Source organism: Numida meleagris, chromosome 2 (assembly GCF_002078875.1).
Source record: "Numida meleagris isolate 19003 breed g44 Domestic line chromosome 2, NumMel1.0, whole genome shotgun sequence".
NCBI lineage: Eukaryota > Metazoa > Chordata > Aves > Galliformes > Numididae > Numida > Numida meleagris.
Genome location: NC_034410.1, coordinates 41,177,760 through 41,194,983, shown reverse-complemented (window position 1 = coordinate 41,194,983; position 17,224 = coordinate 41,177,760). Strand labels below are relative to the sequence as shown.

At 50.3% G+C, this 17,224-nt stretch overlaps 1 protein-coding gene across 2 annotated transcripts; it reads left to right on the top strand.

The window, feature by feature from the left end:
- Nucleotides 3,812–16,549, top strand: FAM198A (family with sequence similarity 198 member A). Of its 2 annotated transcripts, none has more exons than XM_021388657.1 (5): nucleotides 3,812–4,090; nucleotides 9,230–10,111; nucleotides 14,299–14,421; nucleotides 14,628–14,731; nucleotides 14,862–16,549. In XM_021388657.1, exons 1-5 carry the CDS (start codon nucleotides 4,088–4,090, stop codon nucleotides 15,070–15,072), a joined length of 1,323 nt encoding a protein of 440 aa, XP_021244332.1. In that variant the 5' UTR covers nucleotides 3,812–4,087; the 3' UTR covers nucleotides 15,073–16,549. The 2 variants fall into 2 exon arrangements, with proteins under 2 accessions (XP_021244332.1, XP_021244331.1); XM_021388656.1 differs by having other exon boundaries at nucleotides 14,278–14,421.

Below are 17,224 nucleotides of genomic sequence, written 5' to 3'. Positions count from 1 at the left end.
AAGTGCATATTGAAAAAGAAGATAAATTTCCTCCCAGAACACAGGACAAACCTGGCAGAATCACGATGCAGAAAGTGCCATGGGCACCTCATTTGGTCTACTCCTATATTCTTCCACAGGGAGCCAGTAGGACACAATCTCCTGGTCTTAGCCGTTTGGGATGCCCTTTTCCTTTCTTAGTAACAAAGGTACGTTTATAGTCAATGTAAGCATCTTTGGGGGGTTCAATTCAAGTAACTTCCTTCCAGGAAAGTCTTTGTTACCTTCATGACCAGAGCTTGGTGCTCATGCCTGCAGAGTGCTTTCGGGTGTTTCCAAGGTAATGGTGTTGTACCATATTGAGTCCTGAAATTGTATCAGTTGGAGCTTCATGTACCAGATTTCAGGTTGGATATTAGGAAGAATTTCTTCTCAGAAAGAGTGGTGAGGCACTGGCACAGGCTGCCCAGGGAGATGGTGCAGTCACCATCCCTAGAGGTGTTGAAGAACCGTGTTGATGTGGCACTGAGGGACATGGTCAGTGGGCATGGTGGGGGTGGGTTGGCGGTTGGACTAGGTGATCTTAGCGGTCTTTCCAACCTTAGTGATTCTATGATGAGGAGGCGGCTTGATATTTAATTTTAGGATTCTTTTAAGGAGACATCAGTGACAAAGATTCTTTGCACTATTCTTCATCAGATTTCCAATGTTTTTAAACAGTGAAAAAGTTAAGGGTACACACGGACACACGTACAATTTAATTTGCTTGTGAGGTCTGCAGATTATGATTCTATGATTTGCCACCCCTCTAGAGTTTGGAGGGACTCATTAGGATCATCAAGACGAGTTCCTAACTTCACAAAGGACCACCCAAAAATAAGACCATATACCTGAGAGCATTGTCCAGACTCTTCCTAAACTCTTAAGCTTGGGAGTATGACCACTGCCCTGGGCAGCCTGTTCCATGCCCAACACCCTCTGGGGAAGAACCTTTTTCTGATGCCCAACCTGCCCCTCCCTTGATGCAGCTCTGTGCCATTCCTCCAAGTTAAATAATGAACTGAGGTAATAATAATAAGAGTAAATAATAAAAGAACATCTGAATATCCAGATTTAAATAGTCACTGACTGAGACAGTATTTTTTTTCCTACTAACCCAAGGCTCTGGAGGTCTTAACAACCTTTTGTGCCTCCCACTGTGTGCATCTGAGTGACAACAGCAGCCAGGTGCCATAGGTGCTTGAGGGAGGAGGCATGGAGCCCTTGTACTTTGGGATCATCTGGTTTCTCTGCAGATGTTGCTGTGCTTTCTGGCACCGTGAATGTCGTTTATAAGGATGTTCTCCTGCTTCAGGATGAGACCTTCTGACTTTTATCTTGAGTCAGAAAGGCTGTGACAAAAGCACCTTGCAGCATTAATGCACCATGATGATCTGGTTGGGCCCTATTTATGGAAATTCAGAGTGCTGTAGGTGACCTGAATGGGCTCCCTGCCATGGGAGCAATGCAGAGATCCTGAGAGAGCAGGTTCTTTTCCCTCACTTCACAGACACACAGAAATCTCCCATCGCCTATGTTTTCCTTGCATTAGGGAGCTGGGTCATGTCCCCTTTAGAGACAATGGTCAGGGATGGGGACACTTGGTGCTCAGAAGCCAGATGAAGACCCGATACAGCAGCCTGTCAGCTTCTCAGCATCGCTGGCTCTGCAAACTCCAAGCCCAGTGCCCCTGGCAGCTGCCTGTCTCTCTCATGTCTGTTTGCTCCTTGCATTCTTCCCTTGCTGTCCTTCTGCAGTGGCTGGGGGGGTGGCTGCAGTTTCAGGATATCCTCTATACCCTGCTCCTTAGTGGTGTTAAGGCCCACTGCCAACAGATGTGAGAGATAACTGGGAAAAAAAGAGAAATCCAAAGGCTTTCTGAGCAGCTCATTTGTAATCAGTGGGTGATAAGCAGTGATTTATATGGGTAGCGGTTGGGCCTCAGAAATCCATTCAAGCTTATAATTATCTTGGTGTATGTGGAAAGTCGTATTCACGGCTCCTCAAACCTATTAGAGCCTCACATTTTTCTAAATGGGAAAAATATACCCTTCAACTTTATCTGTTCACCTTCTCAGAGGCAGAACATCCTTCTGGACCTTGCTATCCCTTCTTAGGCCTGCCCCAGCTCCTGGGGCAGAAGGGGAGAAGATCTCCAAGGAGGAGACCCTACAGCCCCTCTGAGCCTGTGCCAGTTCTCCATGATCTGCACAGCAATAGATGTGCTGTCTCATGTTCAGAGAGAGCCTCCTGTGTGCCGCTTTCTGTGTAATTTTGGAGCCAGGTTTTGCTCTTTAAGAGGGACCTCGAGTGCTGTGTTCAGTTTTGGGGCCCTCGCTGCAAGAAGGACATTGAGGCCCTGGAGCATGTCCAGAGAAGGGCAATGGAGCTGTGAGGGGTCTGGAGCTCAAGTCTTATGGGGAGCAGCTGAGGGAGCTGGGATTGCTCAGTCTGGAGGAGGCTCAGGGGAGACCTGATTGCTCTCTACAGCTGTCTGAGAGGAGGCTGTGGCGAGGTGGGTGTTGGCCTCTTCTCCCTGCTAACAGCAATAGGATGAGAGGGAATGGCCTCAAGGGGCCAGGGGAGGTTCAAGTTGGATATTAGGAAGAATTTCTTCTCAGAAAGAGTGGTGAGGCACTGGCACAGGCTGCCAACGCAGGTGGTGGAATCGCCATCCCTGGAGGCATTTAAGGAAAGGGTAGATGTAGTACTCAGGAACATGGTTTAGTGAGCAGTATTGGTAGTAGGTGGACGGTTGGACTAGGTGATCTTAGAGATCGTTTCCAGCTTTATGATTCTATGAATGATTCCGTGATCCTATGGACTTGCAAGAAGTGTGCCCAGGCCTGGTGTCCACCTGCAGAACCCTGCATCCCACCTCCTCCCCCAGCTATGCCCCATGCACTCTGGGCCATGCAGCTCAGGTAGAGCATGGAGATAATTTTTCTTTTTTCTTTTTGTACAGTGAACATTGTTAAAGAAATTCTCCATGAGAAGGAGGAAAGCGTGAAAATGAGATCAAAATTTCTGAATGCTGAGGTTGGAGCATCTGTCTCTAGGCTTTGTGGATTTATCGCTGCTGTTTGGCTGCTGATCCCTTAAGTCTGCCTCCTGCAGCAGCCATCCGTGCCTATTCCGACAGCCCCAAGTGCTGGAGCTCAAGGAGTGTTTGGACAGTGCTTTCAGACACAAGGTTTGGATTTTGGGTGGTCCTGTGAGGAGCTGAGAACTGGACTCAGTGATCCAGTGGGTCCCTTCCAACTTGAGACATTCTATGATTCTGTGATTTTATGAATAATTATAGATTATAGATCATAGATCATAATATGAATGATGCAAATCTTGATAGCCAGAGCACCAAAAATGGCTTTTAACACATGAACTCCTTTCAAGTTGCTCAGAAATCCTCTCCCCACCACTCCAGGTGTTGGTGCACCTCTCTGCCGTGCTGCTATTGAATGGTAGAAGACACTGCTAGGGACCTTTGAAAGGCATTTTTGGGCACTCCACAGAGACCTGGGGCTCACATCGCCAGGTGCAGTGCTGTGGGACCGGTGGGGTCCCCGGGCTCTGCTGCTCCCCTGCTTGTCCCAGCTCACCAGCTCAGGAGCAGTGCATGTCACTTCACCCTCCTCTACCCGCACCTCCTGGATCAAATCGAACCTGCCGTTTTTAAAAGAAAAAAAGGAAAAAAGCAGCAAGAAGGGCTTTTATTGTGAAAAAGAGACTCTTCAAATGCCTGCTCCCCCCTTCCCAGCCTCTCTGCTCCCCCCACCGGGAGGTGGGTCCGGGCTGCTGCCGAGTTGGAAAACTGGCGGCTGGACTTGGCCAGGCGTCCTCGGCGCGGGGACTGCCACCAGCCTGAGGGGCACGGGGCGGCAGCTCCTGGCCTGGAGCCTGGGGGACAGGGGACGTGGATCAACCACTCAGATTTATATATATATATCTATATAATGTATTTAATATTCTGGTTCTGCACGGAATTGCAGCTGGGGAGCAGTGCCAGCCCAACAGTGGCCGCGTGCAGTGAAGCCCACGAGGAGCAGCGTGCCGACAGGCACTGCCAGCCATGGTATGGTATGGGGGTCTCCTTGCCGAGCTGGGGGTGGGAGGAGGTGCTGAGCCTTCTCGGAGGCACCAAGCCCATGGGATGTGATGTAGGATGTCTCCCAGCCATCCCCATCCTTTGGGGGATGAGTCTGGAGGGACATCTCCCAGTGCTGGGACATGCAGGCGAGGCTCCAGCATGGGTCTGTCCTTGTTGATAGCATGGGGAATGCACACAGCAAGTTGAGGGGAAATCCGTAGACAGAGTTCCTTGGGCTGAGGTACTGATGCCAGGCAGGGTGATGCATTTTGCCTGGCGGTCTCAACGAAGAAAGAGTATTTAATTATTTTGAGACCATGAATCTTCGTGGCAGTGTCGCCTATGTCACCACAATGTCTCTAAGTCGTGGGAGCCGGTGCATCTGTCGGGGCAGCAGTGCTGGTGTGTGTGTGTGTGTGCGCAGGGAGATGTGGCGCTCAGCTGTGTCCATCCCACCACTTGCATGCGCTGGTCCAAGTTCCTCAATTAGTAATATTCAGCAAAACGAAAAATAAGGAGTGGAGGGGGTGTCACACATCTAGGGATCAGAAGTGATTCCTCCCCACAAAGGAAGAAGTGGGGCAGCTCTCCCTATGCCAGGCTCCCCTCGCAGTGCTGCCCTCCCTCCCAGCCCTCACTGTGCAGCCTTTCACAGTGCCCACAGTGTGTGCCAGGTGCTGCTGTGGTCTCCCTGCTGGAGCAGGGCATTCGCTTTCCATCTGGATTTCCATTCTCCCTTTGCAGGGACAGCTCTGATGTTTCCATTGTTTCCTCTTGGTAAGTTTCTGTATTGATTGGTTTCATTTTTAATTGGAGTTTGATCTGGTCACTCGTAGGCAGGTTAGTGACAGTCAAGGAGACTGATTTACAGCTGTGCCTGAGCTGCTCATCCTGTTGCTTCATCTGTGGAGAAACACTAAGCAAGACACTCAGATGATTTCTGACTTCTCCCAGTTTCTGGCTTCAATATCTACCAGCAAGGAATTTGCAACAGCTCCATTGTTCTCTTGGTACAAGGCACTGTGACCAAGAGTGGCTGACTGCACTTTATTACTGCTCTTGCAGAGCTGCCAGATGCCAGAATTGCACCTCCTGCTTTGCAGGCTCTGTGCCCTGTGGCTGCTCACCGTGCCATAGGACAGTGCCCATTCACCTGGTGGAGTCTGCTGGGAGAAGGGAAAGTGAGGGGCAGAGGCAAAGCCAGGCAGGGAGCAGATTCCTTTCCCTTTAATTTTCGGCATAGGAACTAAAGGAATGGTTTAAATTGAATGAAATTATTACCTTCCTGTATTTGAGGATGGGCACGTCTGAACAATTCTGTTTTCAATCTAGCCTGGGGCTGAATGGCCCCGCTGTCCCCCCACTCCTGGCTGCAGCTGTGGAATCCCACGAATGCACTCCTTTGCTCTCCAGGAAGAAAAAAATCCCTTGGAGCAAGTGAGGGGAGATGGAGCCAGCCCGCTCACGCTGCCTCCACTGAAACTCGCTCAGAGCACTCTGGAGCCAGTCTATGAAGGCTGAAAAATGAAAAAAGGGTTGAAATTCACCCCAAGCCCAGCCAGAGGGAAAATGTAACCCCCAATAAAACAAATAGAACTGGATCGGGTCCCAAAAATGTGTAAGAGAGGTTTGGCAGTTCTTCAGGCACTCATCAACAGGACTGGTAAAATCACCAAGAGCAAGAAGGGAACAAAATTTGATTTCATGTTAACATATTCCTCCCTGTAGCCCATGTAGCTCAGAACGCTCTGCAAAAAGATGTCACTTTCCAGCATTTTTACCCTTTGCTGCCGTAATGCAGAAAGGAGCTGAACCAGCTCAACCCCATTGGAGGTGACAAGCCAAAGCTGGTGAGCAGCCCTGGGATGCACAGGGAGAAGCTTTGGGGTCAGGGACGTTGTGAGGACAGGGACTTGTGGTGGCACCAGGCTCCTTGCTGCTGTCGCTGTCCTGGCTTTGGATGCGTTGCAGAAATCAGCAGTGCAGCTGAGTCCCATGCTGCAGCTGGACACGAGTCATGAGGAGCAGGGCTTCTGGTTCCTGCAGAATGTGAGGAAGAAAGCGCATTGTCTCCCACCAGAAGAAAACCAGCCGGCAGAGGCAGCTTGTGTACAGGATCAGAGGCGGACAACCCCAGCATGTGGTCTGCGGGCTGCTGCCCTCCTCCAGAGCATCCTCTGTGTGGCTCCCACTGCACAAAGGCAGCACTGTTTGAGACGAGCGGGCACACGGGGCGCAGATGTTGCACAAAGGCAAGCCGCATCTGTTTTGCTGGGGAAGGGGCCCCTCTTGCAGCTTCCCCACGCACATGGGAAATCTGTCCTGCGCTCATCTGGGGTACAGCAGGGAGAAGAGGCAAGGGAAACCCAGTGGGCAGCGGCAGGACCACGGGGCTCAAGCTTCAAGCGCCGTAAGTGCAGCATCCTGGAGACCGTTTGCTCTTGTGGTGCTATGTGCTGACTGCTGGGATTAAATCAATGGCAGTATGAGTTGCATGGTAGATAGCATCAAGATAGAAAGTGCCCTTTCCATCAGTCACAGAGTTGAACGTTCCCACGTGCCAGCTGGGAAGGTATGGCAGGGCACACCCAGCAACATGTGGCAGCAGATTCAGCATCCCCCTCCCCCTGTGGCCCCTTTAGTACATCTGGTGGGGCCTGAAGGGGGCTGGGGCTGCCTCGGGGCTGGCAGCCGTAATTCAAGAGCTGTCTTGGTAAAGCCCAACTTGGCGAGCCGTATATCTTCCCTGGGCAGCATGATATAGGACGGCACTTAGCACTTGAATCATGGGCTCTGCTGAGGGTTTCCTTCAGCTCGTGCTCTGACGGGGAAGAGATTTGGTCTCCTGGCCGCTGCGAGCCTTTCTGTTGATAAACTCATGCATTTCCCAACCATAACCAAAAGGATGGGGCCGTGCCCCTCCTGGAGGAGATGCTGTGTGGTGAATTGTGTGGATGTGCCCCTGTCAGCCCCACATTCCCGGGCAGCTGTGATGAATGCAAGGCTTTGCAGACACTCCTGGGAGGGTGGGCAGTGGATGAGGATTTCTGGTGGCTGTTGAAGTGGTCTTTGTTAAATTGGTCACGGTGGGCTGCATCGCCTGCTGTCCACACGGTTCTGTGGTTTATTTGGCAGGCTCCAGAGGAGAGCGGGTATGAATCTCGCATTTAAAGGCCATGTATTTCTATGGCATCTTTTGTGGTTTTAAGGCTGTTTCTTACATTCCTGTATAATGAAGTTTTGGGTTTGTTTTTCTTTTCTTCTTTGCTCAACAAAGCCAATTTGATGCACTTTGGAAAGCAATTGAAAACAGGCTTCTCCGCTGCAAATTCCGCCAAGGTTCAGGCACCCTGGGAACAAAGCATCAAGGATAAAATCCTCTGATCCATGCTCAGAAAGTTTTTTATCTCTCTTAAAGGCCAGCCCGTGCCCTCAGGAGCCCAGGTTGTGCTGTATGTCCATGTGATGCGTGAGCATATGCATTGTTTGCTCCTCGGTGTCCTGGAACGAGTAGCACCTCTCTGAAGCCTTTTTATGGGTTTTTAGTTAGCTCGCCTGCTGGGAAATGTACCTAATTTCTAGAGAAGACGTGCTGTACTGTCAGTTTGTCAAGCTGGCAAAGCAGAGCAGTATGTATGGTTTTCATTTCAGGCTGAATTGAAGCCATAGCTTCAAGTGCAGCATTTTTTACAGCACGAGCTTGGAGAAGTTCTCTTTGGAAAAGGATTTACCCTGGGCTTGTAAATATAGCACCATTTCTGCAATGCTATATCATCTAGGTTATTATTAAATTTGCAATATCGACTGCCAGAAATAACATAGAGGATGAACTTGCACTTTTTTTCCCCTATTACTGTTGATGTGGCAGGGAAAACTGGGCTCTGCAAGCTGAGTAGGGAAAGGGCAGTGGTGGTCCAGGCTCTCACTAAAGGATTTCAGGCTTGGCTGTAACTTGCAGTGCCCAAAGCAAACCTGCCCAGGGTGAGGACAAAGCAGTTTGGGACAGTAAGGATGCTTCAACCACTCACTCTGCAAACCAACTTGACATTAAAAGAAGGATAATCATTACCATCCGTTTGGCTTTCTGTGGCCAGTGTTGGTCTCCCTCACTGGATTAAATAAGGTTTTTCCCATTGCATTTTCAGTGTTTCTCAAATGACTTTCGTGTGCACCCTCAAGGGTGTGAATTTACCTAATTAAAGGCGGTCTCAGCGGCTGTGCATGCACAAGTGCTTTCTGCACCATTAACGTAAGAGCTCCCAAGTGCATTCATGAACATTGACGGCAGCACTTAAGGTCTGATTTTAGAAATGCAAAAAAGCAGAGCTATTGTTATTTGGCTTGTTTGGGGCAGGGCTCTGAAAAATACTCAGACGAGTGTGAGGTTTCTGAGAAACTCCTCTTTATTTTTGCCATGTGTTTCTAACATGGATCTGGAGATATATGGGAGGAGGCCAGCATAAGCTGAGTGTGAGCAAGGCATTCCTGCCCAGAGAAGCTATGGATGCTCCATCCCTGGACGCATTCAAGGCCAGACTGGATGGGGCTTTGGGCAACCTGGTCTAGTGGGAAGTGTTCCTGCCCATGGCAGGGGGGTGGAACTTTGTGGTCTTTAAGGTCCCTTTCAACCCAAACCATTCTGTGATTGTTGTGAGCTGCCTTCTGGAGGACACTCTAGCTGCTGGCTCTCACCCTTATAGCATTTCAGCTTTTGTTTTTTCAAGCTTTTACTCTTACAAACAATTCCTTATCCCTTCCTTGGCAGTATCCTGTCCCACTATGTTCTGCTGCAGAAATGCTTGTGCTTCCAAAATAAATAACTGCAAAGCAAAGAGGAACAAGGCCTTGTTCCCTACTTATTGTCTCAAGCCTTGTTGCTGAATTGCTGGGGAACGTCTCTATAAAGCAGATGGGTGGTGCTGGGCCAGAAGGCAGAGACACATAAAGCGTGTTGGCCATCAGCAAGGAGGAGATGAGAGCTTGGTGCCAGTGCAGGTCCCCACCAGCAAGGTGGGCTTTCGGAAGTGCCAGTACTATGATGCCTGCAATGGCTTTAGGGCAAAGCAGACACATTGGCTTAGCAATACAGAGACCCTTTATGATTTTCTTCCTTCTGACCCACAGGCCCAACGACCGTGGAGAAGGACGGGGCTGAAGCACCCTTCTCTAGTGGCTCTGGTGGTCCTGCTGGCCCTGGCCCTGCTGGCACTCACCTACCTCCCCTCACTGCCGACTGGGGACCATGGCCGGGCCCCTTTGCCCCATGTGGCACCAACACCTGCATCGCTCCCGTTGGCACCCCGGCCCCGGCGAGATGTGGCCATCACCCCGTGTGGGGACAAGCCTCCCAACCAGGGAACAAAAAGGCGTAGGGGGGAAGGACGGCGGCTGAGGGAACGAGGTGCCCCATCTCCTTCTCCTTGTGTGGAGCAGCCATGCAGGTGGGGTGGCTCACCTCAGGAGGACAGGCTGTGTTTTGGTGGAACAATCCCACCGTGGCTCTCAGAGGATGACATCCAGAAGATGAAGCTGCTGGCCCACGGCCAAGTGGTCTCCAAAAGCCGTGTGCCGGCCCACGGGCAGGTCCTGCGTGTCCGCCTGCATGCTGATGGTGACACCAAGCCTGCCAGTCCAGAGGAGGACTGTGGGGATGGGCGCTGTGGGCTCATCAAGCGTCCCACAGACCTCTATGAAGTGGTGGCCTTCCACCTGGACAGAGTCTTGGGACTGAACAGGAGCCTGCCCGCTGTGGCCCGCCGCTTCTCCAGCCCCATCCTACCCTACAGCTACACCAACGGTGCCCCTCGGCCCCTCATCTGGTGGGCACCCGATATCCAGCACCTGGAGGACACCAACAATGACCAGAACTCCTGTGCCCTGGGGTGGCTGCAGTACCAGGAGATGCTGCGGTCCCACAGTGTGGCCCCAGTGGCAGGAAATACGGCCTGTGCAAGCATTCAGCGTGGTGAGTGGGGCCGCTTGGCACTCTTCGACTTCCTCCTGCAGGTAGGGCTTGCGTGAGGGAGGCTGCCATTAACACTGCATAGGACACCAGGTCCTCCTGAGCCTGGCCTCACCTCGCTGTCCATTGCTTCTTTCTCTCCTGAGGTTTGCACAGAAGTTGTGTTTTCCTGGGAGAGAGTGCCAAAACATGAGTCAAAAAATCACTGCTGAGGTATCACTTGGCACTTTCTGGGATGTCCCAAAGATTGTAGAATCGTAGAATCCTTAGAGATGGAAGGGACCTCTGACGGCCATCTAGTCCAACTCCCCTGCCTTGACCAGGGACACCACAGCTAGATCAGGTTGCCCAGGGCCTTATGCAGCCTTGCCTTGAAAGTCTCCAGAGATGAGCCATCGACCACATCACTGGGCAACCTGTTCCAGTGCCTTCACCTTCCACACTGCCCTGTCTCAGGTGGTGAATCCCACACATGACTTGAGTGAGCTTGTGGTGAGTATCAGTAATCAGCAGGATGCTAAATAAGAAAAACATCCCCAAAACCTACACTGGGGCCTGCCCCTGCCTTCATGGCAGCACACTCAGCCTCGAAGCAAACATGGCCTTTCAAGGAACATGGAAACCAGTGGAGAAGATACCCAGTGCTGAGTTCAGCTCTGAATGTTTGGGTTTCCCAAGCAAAATTCAAACCAAAGAGGAAATTTTTCTTCTCAGTTCCAGGGATTTAAACATGTCATGAATCCTCCAGGCTTCAAGCCCAGGCAAAGTCCCTCTGACAATAAAAAGAAAATCTCTGCCACCAGGCAGCTTTCTTTCATCTCCCCGTCACAGCGCAGCACAAGAAGGCACAGGTCCAATTTTTTTTTAATTTTTTTCAGAGTAGGCTGTCTTTAAACTAAAATATATATATCTTTCACTCTTATAAAATGTTTGTTTTCTGAAGGCTTGTGTTCCATAATTGCTGGCTTTTTAGAGGAGATGAATATCTGCTCTTGCATGGTACAGCTTCATCCTGGTGAGGCTTCCCTTGCTCTGCATCACATGGGTGCTGCAGTGGCTCAGGACAGGGCACTGCTTGGTGAAGGCAGCATCTCCTGCACCGGCCCTGGGGCTTCCATGTGCTTGCTCCAGAGATGTGCTGCATGGGGGTCAGCACTCATACGCCTTTGTGTGGTAGTGCCTTCTCCTCCTCTTCCTTCTTGGAGTGAATAATGCCTCATCTTCTGCCTGGAAAATCATAGCCTGTGCTGTGAAAGATTACTGCACATCACAGGCAGTTATCATGTATTATGGGGCAACTGTGAGGAGGCAGAAGGGAATTCTACAGAAAGAAGTGCTGTTTAGGCACCTCACAGCTGCAACTTTGATTAGCAGGCAAGGGGAAACTATCTGAAATGGCAATTATATATATACATATATACATTTAAAAAATAAAAAGGAGGAAAAAAAAGAAAAAAAAAGATGATTAAATATGTGCTCTCATTACTCTTTTTTTTTTTTTGGCACACTCTGACCATTAATCTTTATAACATCAGACTATGGCTGGCAGAGGAGGAGCAGTCGTGGCTGGGCTTGGAAATATTTTAGATGAAACAGCCAAACAAATGGGAAGATTAACCAACTCCTTTCCCTCCCCCAGGCCCAAATCCTATTGAGCGCAGTGGAAAAGCTGAGTCTCCAGAAGCAAAAACCATCCAGTTTTAAGGAGACTTTCCCTCAGAGGGCTGAAACAGTGAAATGATAAATCAAAGAGCAATCCACAGATTTTTTCTTAATAGCTCCAATGGAATCCTCCCATGTGGAAAAATCACGCAAAGAGGCACGAAGCCAGCAGGATGCTGTACAAATGAAATTACATCCTTCAGAAATGGCTCTAGCATCCTGCAGTACATACTGGAGAGTGGGAAGCCACGAGCCTTGAGCCCTCCCGTGCAGCCCTCAGCCAGGCATTGAGATCTTCATTGTCTTCTAGAGGGTTTTAAAATGTGTCTTCTTCCCATCTGCTCTCCCTCTGTGTTTCCAAGTTTTTTGCTAAAAATGGGGAATGTAGAAACTTGGGACTTGATCCAAACGCTGCGGTGGTGGCCACAGGTGTCTCCGGGGCTCTGCAAGTCCAGGAGACTTGCATGTGGTTCCCCCTGGCCCCCTTCTCTTCTTGGTGATGCAAGTTAGTCAGACTTGGTGTACTACTTGAGAGCTCCAGCAATCACAGATTCTGTCTGACAAATACTTTCCCCTCAAGGCTGCACAAGCGGAGTCCTGGTCCTTCCCTTTTTTTTTTCCTCCCTACACCCAACAGAAAGACCAAAAAAAGAAAAGAGAATTTTCTGGTGTTTCATCACCTCTTTAACACCCAAACTACCTTGCTGACATAGTCGCTCACGATGCAGTGGTCCTGGTGGACCCAGCTTCTTCCTGATGATGGTCACCCCTTTGTTATGGGCTTTTCTATGGCAAATTCCCCTTTCCTCTCCAGCAGGAAGCTGGGAGTGGTGGCTATTGGTGCTGGGAGTTGTCCCCATCCCAGCCAAACCTGGAACCAAAGAGGAGCTTAAATCAAAGGAGCTTTCAACAGATTTTGAGCTGAGCAGATGGGAGAAGGTGTGGCTCATGTATCTGTGTTACAGCAGAAGGATCTGATGTACCCTTCATGGGAGCCATTTGGAATGAGTTGCGAATGTAAGTGACACAGGGAGAGCTGGCGGGGTCCAGTTGGTCAGAACTCTGGGGGTGCTCTAAGAGTGTCTCCACCCAGCTGGTCTGTCTCTCAGGGCTCATCTGGGGCACTAGAATCAGCCTCTACCACACACCTTGTGGGTCTGGCACCAAATACCCTTAGTTTCAGATGTTCGTGGGGGAATGGAGGTGTCTGGGCAGGGCAGAGCTCTGTGCATGCTGTCCCAATCTCTCTCCTCCTGGGCTCTCTTCAGGCACTCTCCAGATGGACTCCCTGCCTCCAGCTGCTGGGAGTGCTGGCAAACTTCAGAGGGGTGCTCGGGAAGCACTGACTCATCACCACCACCATAACCACAGCGTCCTTACCGCACTGCCTCCTTCCCCTCCTTGGCGTCTCGGGCTCAGGATTTCCATACCCGAGTGGCTTTTGCAGAACCATGCTGGTTTGCTGGGAATCTGGCCCAAAACTTCTCCCAACCATAACGATCATGGGCTTTTGTGTGGTGCCTCTGGGACTGTGCAAAGCTTTCTTCTCCCTGATACATGAGCACATTTAATATCTGCATAAATCACCCCAGACTGTCCTCACCTTCTGTGCAGACAATTATTCTGCTATGAAAGAAAACAACGCTGAAGGTGTGAGAAATTGGTGTGCTGAGCTTTTTAGTATGTGGACAAAGGAAATGTATGGAAGAAATGTGATGTTTTCTTTCATTTCAATGTGTTTCATGTCAAAAGGCACTTTAGCACTTTAACGGGTAGCTCTCCCGGCAGAGAAATGCTGACTGGAGTGCTTCATTAAATGTCAGGAAATAGAGGGATTTGTTAAGGAGCTCTGGTGTGGGACTAATCTGCTTCTTGCAGGGTTATGGAAGCAATAGCCATGGAAAACAAACCTTACATTTCCTGCAGCATCTTCCGCAGTGCATAGCTGTGTTTCCTACTGGACACTGTCTAGAAGCACAACTTGTTAAATTTTGCTAATTATCAGAGTGAGATGAGCAAGGATCACTAGTAAGTCGCTCACCCTTGACTGTCTCCAGCCCTGCAACTGTTTCAGGAGCCTTTGTGCACCCTGAACACCGGCTCCTGGCTCAGCACCAGCAAACCCAACAGCCTTTGTGCTGCAGCTGGGCTGCTCACTGCTGAGCTTGCCTTGCTTCGCAGCCCTGGCACCTAGCAGACACATCTCACTGAGGTTATTTTGCATTCCCCTCTGTGCATCCCTTCCCTTCAGCTCAGCTACAAGCATAGCCCACTTGGTCTGTGCAGATACGGCATGCGGTGTCTGAACTCCAACAGTAAAACTTGTCATTGTCATCTCTGTCAGGCTCCTCTACAGTCCCAAGGCATTTTGCAAGTCATTTCCACTTCTGAGTGTTTCCCTGTCTTTCTCATGCACTGGTGTAAACAGTTTTTTCCACTTAATGACCACTGAGGATCCTTAAAAACATGTTCTTTCAATCTGAACAGGAAAAGCTCCTTGTGAGAAACACTGAGGACATGCCCATCCTGGGCATCTGCCCCCACTGAGGACCCCAAAAATCTCCTACAGGTTCATGACCGCCTGGACCGATACTGCTGTGGATTCGAGCCTGATGCCTCCGAGCCCTGTATGGAGGAGATGCTCCATGAAAAGTGTCGAAACCCATCCGAGCTTGTCCTGGTGCACATCCTGGTATGTCCCCAGTCCTTGTGATCCCTTTGTCCCGCACCGTGTCCCAAAGGCTGCTTTGGACATAACATAAGGTGCCTTGGAGGTGCTGGCAGCTGCCAGTCCCACAGGCTCTCAGGGTTTCTCAATGCATTAAAAAGCCAGCCTAAAACACTAGGCTGGTGTCTCCCCATGGTAGGTGAGCTTCTCCTTCCCACCTCTGCTGGTAGGTCCGGAGGAGCACTCCGTCCCGGCTGGTGTTCATCGACAATGCGGGCCGGCCACAGCAACCAGAGGCAAAGCTCAACTTCAGGCTGCTGCAGGGCATAGACAGGTGAGATGGGCAATGCATGAGCACCTGGTGGGATATCTCCTCCCTGCCTTCCCCTTCCTCATTCGCAGGCTTTGATGATTTCTGGGTCAGTGTAGCTGATGGCAGTCTCCATCTCCCTTTGTCATTTCAGCTTCCCAGAGACAGCTGTGGCCATGCTGAGGTCAGGCTGCCTGGGCCGCAGGCTGCTGAAGTCACTGTATATGGACCAGGAGCTCTGGGAGAGCCAGGGAGGTGCTGCAGGGCTGCGGCCTCTACTGCAGGTCCTGGAGAGGCGGGGACAAATCCTGCTGCGGTACCTCCAGGAGCACAACCTGACAGTGGTGAGGGACACACCGCGCTGAGCCCCACAGTGATGGGTCGACCTCATGCCCTTAGTGTCAGCAATGTGGAACTGCATGTGGGTTCTTGCTTCTCCAAAAGGTGTCTTTTTATTAACTCCTGTTGGTAGGATGTCCTGGAAAAGGAAAAGGGGTTGCAGGGTGTAGGAAAGAGGAAGAGGAGTCTTTCTGAAACAACCAACAACTGTTTGGGAAGGCATTAAGCAAGATTTGTCACACAATGTTCTCAACGTGGAGTTTTCAAAGAAGGCGAACATCTGTGAGATTTTGGGTGTCTTCAACTCCTGTCTTCCCCAACATCTTTGAAAAGGGCAGGCTTGACCTGTTGAACTGTCTGGAGAGCTTGGTAAGGATTAGCCTAGCAGAGGGGCTTGCACAGGGCTTTTTTTAATGATGTCTTCATTGTTCCCAAAATAATAAAAGTAGAGAGTCTGGAGTGGTGTGGGGAAAACCAGAGGGGACCCTACTAATCAAGGACAAGTCACCAGAGCTGAGCTCTGCCTTCCCCCATCAAGGAGGTGGCGTGTGCCTGATGTCTGCATTAAGCTTTCTCTAAGGCTTGCAGAAAAATCTTACCAAACATCCAGGACAATTTCGGCAGAAAGCAACCAGGTGCAAAATGCCTTCTGAGCATGCTGACAACAAAACAGGACCTTCCCCACCCTTCTCATATCTTCCAGCGCTGCCCACCAGCCAAGCAGTGGTTAAATTGGTCCTCAGTGGTCAAGGCTGAGAGCAGAATGAAGCAGAGGAGACCAGCATGGGTGCTTGTGCGTGCTGCTGCCCCATTGCCCTTGAGTTGGAGAAACTGTCCACCCATGCAGCCAGCGAGGCAGAAAGCAGGCACTCACACGGCTCCTGTTGCATCCATCTCAGCAGCGTGTCAGGTTTAGAGCCTGCCAGGGGATACTTTTGTAGCCGCGCTGATAAGTGTAGGCAATTACCTTTTCCTCTTGCTTAAGAGAAGATGAAGTGAGGCTAGAGTGACATTAATCAGCGAGCGTGAGTGCTCTCAGAAAGCAATGGCACTCAGCATCGCCTGCGCCTCAGCATCCCGAGCCCCAGCAGCACTTTGCTGTGGTCCTGCTCTGGCACTGGCAAGGGAAAGCCCATCCACCATCAACATCTCCTCCTCTGCCAGGGTGCCCTGCTGAAACCCGTCCCATGAGAATTCATTGTGAGGAGGTGACCTTAGCTTGTAAGAATGGTGGAGAATAAAATAACTCATCCTGGGTCCAAAATATCCATAATAATAAAGGAGACTGATAATCATAGAATCATAAAATCATTAAGGTTGGAAAAGACAAGATCACTTAGTCCAGCTGTTCACCTACTCCAATACTGCCTGATCATTACGTCCCTCAGTGCCACATCCACATGGCTCTTGAACACCTCCAGGGACGGTGACTCCACCACCTCCCTGGGCAGCCTACTCCAATGCACCACCATTCCTGAGAAGAAATCTTTCCTAATACCCAACCTGAACCTCCCCTGGTGCAATTTAAGGCCATTCCCTCTCATCCTATTGCTGTTACCTGGGAGAAGAGGCCGACACCCACCTTGCCACAGCCTCCTTTCAGGCAGTTGTAGAGAGCGATCAGGTCTCCCCTGAGCCTCCTATTCTCCAAACTGAACAATCCCAGTTCTCTTTTGCTGAAGACCCTTCACAGCTTCATTGCCCTTCTTTGGGCATAATGAACATAATGAAATGGAACATAATGTAATCCAGAAAACACACCATGGAAAGCTCCATGGTAGCTGTGGCGTTAGTTTGGATGTGCAGCATTGGTCATAGTCTTGTTTTCTCATTATAATGAACAGCTTCACTAAAAGAGAGTTTGTCACCCGATGCAAGCCAAGTTCTCAGCAAGAAGAGAGTGGAAGGAGGAGTATTGCACAGTGGCTAAAGCTGTTCGCTTTGCTGGGCTGAGCAGCAGCCTTTGTTGTGCTTCTGGTTGCATCTGCTTGACCTTAACATTGCATGAGAAGTGGGGATCTTTCTTGCTTTTTGCATTTCCTTACCTGTAACATGAGTTCGCTGGCTAAGCACATGTGGGAACATCTGTGAGCCTTTATGCACCTGAATAAAAATACATAAATCTGCCAAAGATGTACAAACAAGATCTCCTGTGACCTTGGGCATGGAGTCCCAGCA